This window comes from Garra rufa, chromosome 11 (assembly GCF_049309525.1).
Source record: "Garra rufa chromosome 11, GarRuf1.0, whole genome shotgun sequence".
Lineage (NCBI taxonomy): Eukaryota > Metazoa > Chordata > Actinopteri > Cypriniformes > Cyprinidae > Garra > Garra rufa.
In genome coordinates, this window is record NC_133371.1 from 41,786,831 (window position 1) to 41,796,895 (window position 10,065).

Consider the following 10,065-nt stretch of genomic DNA (forward strand, 5'->3'; position numbering starts at 1 on the left):
ATGACACTGTCGTCCCGTTAGTATCACGTCATTTGTTGACGTTCTGGTGGGTGAAGATGGCGGCCCGCTGGAGTACTGAGAATGTGTTGGTAGTGGAGGAGTTTCGAGATGCACAGGTACACAGTTACTAAACCCGCATGCATGCGTTAGATACGATAGAAAAGTCGTTTTCAAAAGCAATAGAACAATAAACACGAAGAGCTGTCATGTCAATACTGAGCGACGTCTTTTAAAGTTTGAATTGAATGACATGCTTTGTTTTTGCAAGGTGTTGACAAACGTACCATGTAAACATAGTACTTTCAGTTATTATTTGTATTGCAATAAGTATGGACATTTACCTGGGATATCTTTAATAACTGTGGTCCAATTTACTTTATATACTAACGTTATATTATCAAAAATGGGTACATAAGTTATACTTAAAATGTCTGTATAACATTGCTCTAGATATACACTATCAAACCAAGTGTAATATATTTAGTTTAAATGTAATATTAAGCAGATTTTCTCCTGTAATCTTCACAAAAATGCAGTTACACTAGACAATAACTAGGTAATACAATACATTTAGAAGGGTAAAAGGAAAATTATACAAGTCTTTTTGGAGACTTGTGTTGTGTAATGACAGACTTTTTTCTTTTCAGGCTACTGCAATGTCAGTGGACTGTCTCGGCCAGCACGCTGTTCTCTCTGGGTTTGTACAGCCTCGGCTAATGTCACATCCTCATGTGGAATTATGCACACACCCTTATGCACCATCTGTAGCTTAGCTTTACAGTATATGCTGTGTCTGCATCCAGTTTCATATCTTTTTTTAAAGTTGTAAATGCCTTTATGTATGCATCATTATACCACAGCCTGTTTACTCTTTCAATGCTTTGAATAGGAGACGATTCTTATATGTTGTAAATTTGGAGACGCCGTCCGAAGCTCCGCGCAAAATCAGCCGGCAAAGCAAATGGGATGTTGGGACAGTCCAGTGGAATCCGCACAAAACTGGTGCCCATTTATTTGCAGCATCTGTACGTGAAGAAGACATAATCTCATTTTGATTCATGACAGTGTCATATTTTGTTTCGCATGTGTACATAATATTTATTTGATGGCACTTTACGCTAAGTTTACAATTGTTAATATAAGTTAACTACATTAGTTAACAATGAAAATAAATAAATACACACACACACACATGTTGGGTTTACATGTTTTATGGGGACATTCCATAGGCGTAATGGTTTTTATACTGTACAAACCGTATTTTCTATCGCCCTACACCTACCCTACACCTAAACCTAGCCCTCACAGGAGATTGTGCAAACTTTTACTTCCTCAAAAAAACTCATTGTGCATGATTTATAAGCCTGTTTCCTCATGGGGACCTGAAAAATGTCCCCACAAGGTCAAAATTTACTGGTATTCCTATCCTTGTGGGGACATTTGGTCCCCACAACGTGATGAATACCAGTACACACACACACACACACACACACACACACATATACATATTTAAACATCATCTGAAAACTGAATAAATAAGCCTTCTATTTTATGTATGGTTTGTTAGGATATGATGAAATCATATTGCAGTTACATTCATGTCATATATTTATATAAGTAAATTGTGACCCTGGACCACAAAACCCTCATAGGGGTAAATGTTTTTATAAATCAATTGAAAGCTGAATAAATAAGCTTTCAATTGATGTATGGTTTGTTAGGACTATATTTGGCTGAGATACAACTATTTGAAAATCTGGAAACTAAGAGTGCAAAAAAAAAAAATCTAAATATTGAGTTGTCAAAATGAAGTTCTAAGCAATGCATATTACTAATAAAAAATGAAGTTTTGATAAATTTATGGTAGAAAATTTACAAAATATCCTCAAGGAACATGATCTTTACTTAATACTTATGAATGGTTTTGTGGTCCAGGGTTACATGTATTTTACAGTGTTAGGACTTCTATTATGAATTTTCCATTTTGTAAATATACATTTTCTCAACTTTTCTCATCAGAGTAACCAGCGTGTTGACCTGTACGTTTGGCGTGATGGATCTGGTGAACCACATACATCTTTGCAAGGCCATACACGTGTGATAAGGTAGTACAGATGACGTCAAGCTGAAATGTTACTTATGAAATCTGATTTTGTCTTATCCAAACAATAACTAAAAAAAGCATGATCAAAAAAGTTCAGACTTTTGACTTTATATCCTTACCAAATCTAAACTACACTATCACCCAGCTCTAAACTGCAAAATTGTGGACAGTTACTGTCCACAAGCGTTAAAGTATTATAAACATTGTTTAGTCTCTGTAAAGCAGTTTTGAACAATGTGTATTGTAAAAAGCACAACACTGTGTGCAGAATTATTAGTAGGTACGTTGATATTCTGGTCATATTTTTTTTCCAAGCACATTTTACCAATTCCAAACCATATCAATCCTAATAACTACAATTTTTTTTTTACAGATAAAATGGGCCAAAATGGAGATTTAACTTATCTTCCAGAATCTGGCAATACGTTAATGAGTTTATTTTTAGTCAATTTCTGCAAGACAGACATTTTTCAGGATAAGAGATGAACTCCCGAAACAAAACTGCCAGATTCTGGAAGATAAATTCTTGAAAGAGTGGTACAAGAGAATGTGAATTTTTTACTTTAAAACACAATACAAATGTAATATGCTCCCTTATTCTAGTTAGACTAAGCATATTGTTTAAATTTTTACATAAATATTGTGTTACACTGAATGACAATGTAACATAATTTAAACCAAATTTTGACATTTTATTTTCCAAAAACGTATTTGAAACCTTAAAGGTCACTTTACTTACATTTAATGTGTTTTCTATGGACATAAAATCAATTTTGTAAATTTCTTTTGATGTGGACATCTTAACGTCTTAGACCTGTATATAAATTAATTGACTTGAATTGATCTGACTTAAAGGAGTAGTTCACTTTCAGAACAAATATTTACAGATAATGTACTCACCCCCTTGTCATGCAAGTTGTTCATGTCTTTCTTTCTTCAGTCGTAAGGAAATCATGTTTTTTGAGGAAAACATTTCAGGATTTCTCTCCATATAATGGACTTTTATGGTGCCCCCGAGTTTGAACTTCCAAAATGCGGCTTCAAAGGGCTCTAAACGATCAAATATCAGTTTAAATACTTTTTAACCTCAAATGATCGTCTTGTCTAACTCTGTGTGTACTCTGTGTAGAGATTAAAAAGTATATAAATTGTAAATGTTTTTAGAAAACAACCGATCGTTTTGCTAGATAAGACCCTTCTTTCTTGCCTGGGATCATTTAGAGCCCTTTAAAGTTGCATTTAAACTGCATTTTGGAAGTTCAAACTCAGGGGCACCATAGAAGTCCATTATATGGAGAGAAATCCTGAAATTTAAAAAAAATATCATATTGTCAAAAAATATAATTTCTTTACGACTGAAGAAAGAACGACATGAACATCTTGGATGACAAGTAAATTATCTGTAAATTTTTGTTTTGAAAGTGAACTACCCTTTTAAGTATGTAAACAATACATTCTAAATAATAATTAAGAGATGATAAATAACTTTTCACACTGTTTTGCTGTTTCAGTGATTTGGACTGGTCGTGGTTTGAACCAGAGTTTCTTGTTACAAGCTCTGTGGACACATACATCTACATATGGGACACAAGGTAAGTCTGAAGAAAGAATGCATGATAAAGGCTTTTTTTTCCACCATATTTTACATCTTTCTTAATTTCCAGGGACACTCGAAAGCCAACTGTGGCTCTGTCTGCCGTGGGTGAGTTGAAAGACTCACAAGTCCATATATAACTTATCAGTCAGGTAATGCAAAGTCTGTGCTTTCATTTATTGTTATTATTTTCTCATGTTTCTTCTCTATAATAGCTGGAGCCTCTCAGGTGAAGTGGAACAAACGGAATAACTATTGTTTGGCGTCAAGTCATGACGGCGATGTCAGAATCTGGGACAAGAGGGTGATTGTTGCTTCATCACGACTCGGTTAGCAATTAATCATCCTTTGTTTCTCTGTTAATCTGTCTGCTTCTATGCTTCAGAAACCCAACACTGCAGTGGAGTATGTTGCTGCTCACCTGTCAAAGATACATGGTCTGGATTGGCACCCTGATAATGAGTACATCCTGGCTACTTCCAGTCAGGACAACTCCGTTCGGGTGATTAGAATCACAATTATTGATTATATTGTTTACATTCTATTATTGTGCTGCAAACATGTGATTCTGTGTCTATATTGATTCATTCCAAAAGTTCTGGGACTACAGACAACCCAGGAAGTATCTTGATATCTTGTCGTGTCAGGTGCCTGTGTGGAAGGCCAGATACACGGTACAGTTTAAATCATTTAAATGTTCAGTTTTAGTATTATTTTACAGTGTTGGGAAAAGTTACTTTTAAAAGTAATGTATTACAATATTGAATTACTCCCTAAAAAGTAACTAATTACGTTACTTAGTTACTTTTTATGGAAAGTAAAGTTTTACATTACTTTTGTGTTACTTTTTAAATCTGGGCTGGCTCGCTTGTTTGTTTTTAATATAAAAAGTTTTATTTTTGGCAAATGTCAAAGCCTTTTCACACCAAAAGCCTCATAAAAAGCAATAAAATAGAAGAACAAATGTTTCTCTTAAGTAATTTTTGCTTATTAGTATGGTTGAATTTGATCATCAAAGGTCAGCAGCAAAGACTTTGGTTAATAAAAAAGGATTAGATTCATAAAGGAAATTTGTATTGTTTAACACATTTAGTTATTGCAGGTTTGTGTTGTATTCTGAGTTGCATTTCAGTGTTTTTATTCATTTTGAGGAATACTCAATTTTTTATTAAAAAGTAATGCATTAATATATTATATTATATTATATTATATTATTTTTTTATGTTTTTGAAACAAGTCACTTTTCATCAGGGCTGCATTTGTTAGATCAAAAATACAGTAAAAAAAACTGTAATACGGTGAAATGTAATTACAATTCAACAACTGTTTTCTGTTTGAATATATTTAAAAGTGTAACTTATTTACGTGATGCAAAGCATCTTCAGTGTCACATGATCCTTCAGAAATCAGTCTAATATGCTGAACTGCTTATACAACATTTCTTTTTCTTGTATATGCTGTAAACAGCTTAATATCTTGTGGAAATATTGATCAACATTGATAATAAAAAGAAGCATTAAGCACCAATAATAACTATGCATCAAATCAGCATATTGAAATGATTTCTGAAATGCGTAACACTGGAGTAATAGTGCTGAAAATTCAGATTTGCATCACAGGAATAAATTACATTTTAAAATATATTCAAATAGAAAGCAGTTCTTTTAAATTGTAATAATATTTCAGAATATTGCTGTTTTTACTGTATTTTTAGATAGCTGTTTTTAAATCATTAAGTAGTGTACTTTTTCCCCTTATGCTTGCATCATTTGTATAATTGCAGTAAACATGTTGTAAAGTACTCACTGTATCCTCTTCCCTCAGCCCTTCTCTAACGGCCTGGTTACAGTGATGGTTCCTCAGCTTCGACGAGAGAACAGCCTCCTCTTGTGGAGCACACTGGAACTGAACAGTCCCGTTCACGCGTTCGTGGGCCACGAAGATGTTGTGCTTGAGTTTCAGTGGAGGCCACAGAAAGAAGGTGAGAGGAACAACCGGTAGATGGTGATAATTCTGTAAAAGAGTGCAAGTGTTATTGTCTTTCGCAACCCTTTCTGTATTTTAGGTTCTAAAGACTGTCAGCTGGTCACATGGTCCAGAGATCAATCCCTAAGAATATGGAGAGTAGATCCTCAACTTCAGAAGGTGATCCTCATGAACTCAATCCTTTCACTGCAGATGATGACTTTATGTTTGAAACTGATGGACTCATGTGATCTGTAGCTGTGCTGTGCCAATGACATCGTGGATGAGTTGATGGAGGGCTTGACTCTCACCACAGAGACGGAGAAAACGCTGAGGTCCCAAGACTCTGAACCTCCACTAAGCCCTGGATTCACAGCAGGCAACTCACAAGGTGAAAAAAAAGGCAAGAGTTGCTCTGACAGGGTTTTGTTGCATTATGGTTAATTAATTGTGACCCTGGACCACAAAACCAGTCTTATGTAGCATGGGTATATTTGTAGCAATAGCCAAACATACATGGTATCAATTTCTCTTTTATGCCAAAAATCATTAGGATATTAAGTAAAGATCATGTTCCATGAAGATATTTTGTAAATTTCATACCGTAGATATATTAAAACTTAATTTTTGATTAGTATTATGCATTGCTAAGAACTAAATTTGGACAACTTTAAAGGTGATTTTCTCAATATTTCGATTTTTTTGCACCCTCAGATTCCAGATTTTTACAAATAGTTGTCAATGGAAAGCTTATTTATTCAGCTTTCAATTGATGTATAAATCTCAATTTCAAAAAATTACCCTTATGACTGGTGTTGTGGTCCAGGTTCACAATTTAATTATTTAAAAATATGACATGAATGTAACTACTCACTTCTGTCTGCCTGTCTTATTTTGTATTTAATATTTAATCTATTCTATTGTGGTTAATTATATGTATTATATTCTGTATCTTTGTGTTTTGTGGCTGAATAGAATAGAATAGAATAGAATAGAATAGAATAATATAAAAAAATAGAATAGAATAAAATAGACTTCCATAAATAAGTAAAAAAGAAATCTGCACAGGAATTAAATTGGATTTAGAATTTTTGACTTTCAGTGAGTCTAGAATTATATATTGCATCCTAAGTCCTATACCTGTTGTAATCTTTTTACTTTTTCTATTTTATTCTGTTATATAATATGATATGACATAATAATTTATATATATATATATATATATATATATGTACAGCATCTTAGAATGATTTCTGAAATATCATGTGTCACTGAAGACTGGAATAATGATCCTTAAAAATGTAGCATTGCATTACAAAAATTAATTATATATTAAAATATATTTAAATAGAAAACAGTTACTCTAAATTGTAATATTTCACAATTTTACAGTTTTTACTGTATTTTTGATCAAATAAATGCAACCTTGGTGAGCATAAGAGACATTTTTAAAAAATCATACTGACCTTAAAGTATAATCTGATTTTGGTTATTTTAACTAATACAAAAAAACATTTTGCATAAAAAAACTGATTGAATATTTTTTATAATTCTAATGATTATTATAATAAATTTATCATTCTAATGGTTGTTAAATCCCCTTGTTCATTCATTGAATATTTGACCCCATTCTCCATTTATGGTGATGTGAAAAAGTGGATGTAAATTACTGTCTGTTCACAGATCAGTTTGATGGTCCTCAGTCTGGCCTGTCCAGCGGTAAGAACGACGTACCCGGTTTGCCTCAGACTCTGCAGCAAGAGTTTTCTCTAGTCAACTTACAGATTCGCAATGTCAATGTGGAGGTCAGTCAATGTGATTTCTGAAAATCTGATGCAAAACAAGATATTTAGAAATGAAATAATTAGATTAACTGTCATGTTGTGGACTTATAATAAATGGTATGCAAAACCATGCATTAAGAGCCAGGGGTTGGGCTTTTTTGAATGTGAAGATCATGGTAAATTTAACTTATTTGGTCTTCTGGGAAAGATGCAACTATCTTCTGTAGCCTCTGAGGGGCAGTGCTAAATTAAAAAAAATATGATATTTAAGCAAAATAAGACAAATGTACACATCTCCATTATGTTCAAAAGTTTTTACCCCGGCTTTTAATGCATGGTTTGTCCTTCTGAAGCATCAATGAGCGTTTGAACCTGTAATAGTTGCATATGAGTCCCTCAGTTGTCCTTAGTTGTGTGAAAAGATGGATTAAAGAATTTCTGGGACCTGAAGAATTTTTCTGAAGAACAGCAGGCAGTTTAACTGTTCAGGACAAACAAGGGACTCATAAACAACTATCACTAAACGAAAAAACAGCCGTGGATCATTCAGGTAACAACAGTATTAAGAATCAAACGAGTGTAAACTTTTAAACTGGAATTTGTGAAATATCTTATTCAGGTCAGTACTAACTAAACGATAACATGCATTTTGTATCATCCCTTTTATTTTGGTAAATAATTAACATTTTGCAGATTCTGAAAGGGGGTGTAAACTTTTGACCTCAACTGTAAATAATACAGTGGCTTTATTGTTCTTGTAGATGGATGCCGTCAATCGCAGTTGCTTTGTGTCGGCCGACTGCGGAGCCAATCGTGTCCGTCTCGTGGTGAAGTTTCCTGCCCAATACCCCAACAACGCAGCTCCATCTTTCCAGTTCGTCTCTCCGACGAACATCTCGTCTTCCATGAAGACCAAGATACAGAAGGTTGAAACTCTTTAACACCCATCAAGCTTGCGTTGACATTTAGTCAAATCTCTGAATGATGTTATATTGAAGCATCATTATCTCTTTTGTAGATCCTGACTGATACGTCGCTTCAGAAGGTGAAGAGAAACCAGAACTGCTTGGAGCCGTGTGTTCGACAGCTGGTGTCTTGCTTAGAGTCAGATGGAGTCATGGTGAGTGAGCTTTACCTCTGTGCTCCTTATATTGTTCAAACACATTTCTGAGTTTCCATAATGAGTTTTTAAATTACTGTCTACTATTGGATGTCCAGGAGGACAGTACGAACCCTTATGTTCTCACCAACCCAGTGACTCCAGCACTTCCTACTTTTCCTCGAGTAACCAACACTTACGGTTCGTACCAGGACTCCAACATCCCTTTCCCACGAACCTCAGGGGCACGCTTCTGTGGGACAGGTAGGCTGGGATAAGAGCCTTTTCTTTTATGTATACTATGCACATCAGTTGTAATTGATGGTTTGTCATTATGCATGATATAGATATTTTGGTAATATCAAAAGTGATGATAAAGACATTTATAATGTTACAAAAGATTTCTATTTCAGATAAATGCTGTTCTTTTGAACTTTCTATTCATCAAGAAACCTGAAAAATTCTACTCAGCTGTTTTCAACATAATAATAAAAAAAAATGTTTTTTGAGCAGCAAATCAGAATATTAGAATGATTTCTGAAGGATCATGTGACTGGAGTAATGATGCTAATGTGATTCTATTTTAATGTATTTTAAAATGTAATTTATTTCTGTGATGCAAGGCTGAATTTTCAGCATCGTTACTCCAGTCGTCAGTGACACATGATCCTTCAGAAATCATTCTAATTTGATGCCTTTTTTAAAATAAATTAATACTTTTATTAAGCAAGGAAGCTTGATCAGTTAAGATATTTATAATGTTACAAAGGTTTATATTTCAAATAAATGTTGTTATTTTGATCTTTCTATTCATCTGAATAATTATGGAAAAATGTCACAAATTTCACTAAAATATTAATTTTGTGATGATAAGTAACATTATTAATAATTGAGCACCAATAATAATTGATGATAAATGATAATTGAGCAGCAAATCAGTATATTACAATGATTTCTGAAAGATCATGTGACACTGGAGACTGGAGTAGTGATGCTGAAAATTCAGCTTTTAAATAAATCACATTTGAAAATATATTACATTAGAAAACTGTTCTTAAATTGTAATTGTATTTCCCAATATTAGTTTTTTTACTGTATTTTTGAGACTTATTTAAAAAAAAATCTTAATTATTCCAAACTGTTTTTAAATTTAAATCCAACACATAAATTGCAACTTAACTTGCCTGTTAGGTTCCTTGGTTTATTTCACACGGCCCATGACTATGCATCGAACGGCCCCTCCAACTGAACCCACTCCCAGGTGAATATTCAATCCTGTTTGCTTGTTGTGTCTGAAAACATGACATGTTATTCTATATTATTATTAGAATACAATTGAAGACAGTTTAGCACGTTATAAGATGAAGTGCGTGTGTGTGTGTGTGTGTGTGTGTGTGTGTGTGCAGGTCGCTGTCAGCTCTCTCGGCGTATCACAGCGGGGTGATGACACCCATGAAAATGCGAACGGAGTCTCAAACCACCCTGAGGTTGTACAGCGGGAGCCCAACACGCACAGACA

General features: G+C 33.9%; 1 protein-coding gene across 1 annotated transcript; it reads left to right on the forward strand.

The window, feature by feature from the left end:
• Nucleotides 1–54: 54 nt before the first annotated feature.
• Nucleotides 55–9,811, forward strand: LOC141345904 (GATOR2 complex protein WDR59-like). The gene is made up of 17 exons (XM_073850828.1): nt 55–116; nt 648–697; nt 890–1,025; nt 2,020–2,105; nt 3,616–3,696; nt 3,769–3,806; nt 3,914–4,002; nt 4,084–4,200; nt 4,295–4,372; nt 5,523–5,679; nt 5,764–5,843; nt 5,922–6,054; nt 7,347–7,468; nt 8,209–8,373; nt 8,466–8,567; nt 8,666–8,810; nt 9,738–9,811. The coding sequence occupies exons 1-17, from the start codon at nt 57–59 to the stop codon at nt 9,809–9,811; spliced, it is 1,713 nt and encodes a 570-aa protein (XP_073706929.1). The 5' UTR covers nt 55–56.
• Nucleotides 9,812–10,065: the final 254 nt, after the last annotated feature.

What these genes read in the sequence shown, in the direction of transcription:
- LOC141345904 (XM_073850828.1), top strand. Translation starts at nt 57, where the DNA reads ATGGCGGCCCGCTGGAGTACTGAGAATGTGTTGGTAGTGGAGGAGTTT. An exon ending in TGTGGAAGGCCAGATACACG is followed by an intron (nt 4,373 to 5,522) that starts GTACAGTTTAAA and finishes CTCTTCCCTCAG; the next exon opens with CCCTTCTCTAACGGCCTGGT. An exon ending in GTGGAGGCCACAGAAAGAAG is followed by an intron (nt 5,680 to 5,763) that starts GTGAGAGGAACA and finishes TCTGTATTTTAG; the next exon opens with GTTCTAAAGACTGTCAGCTG.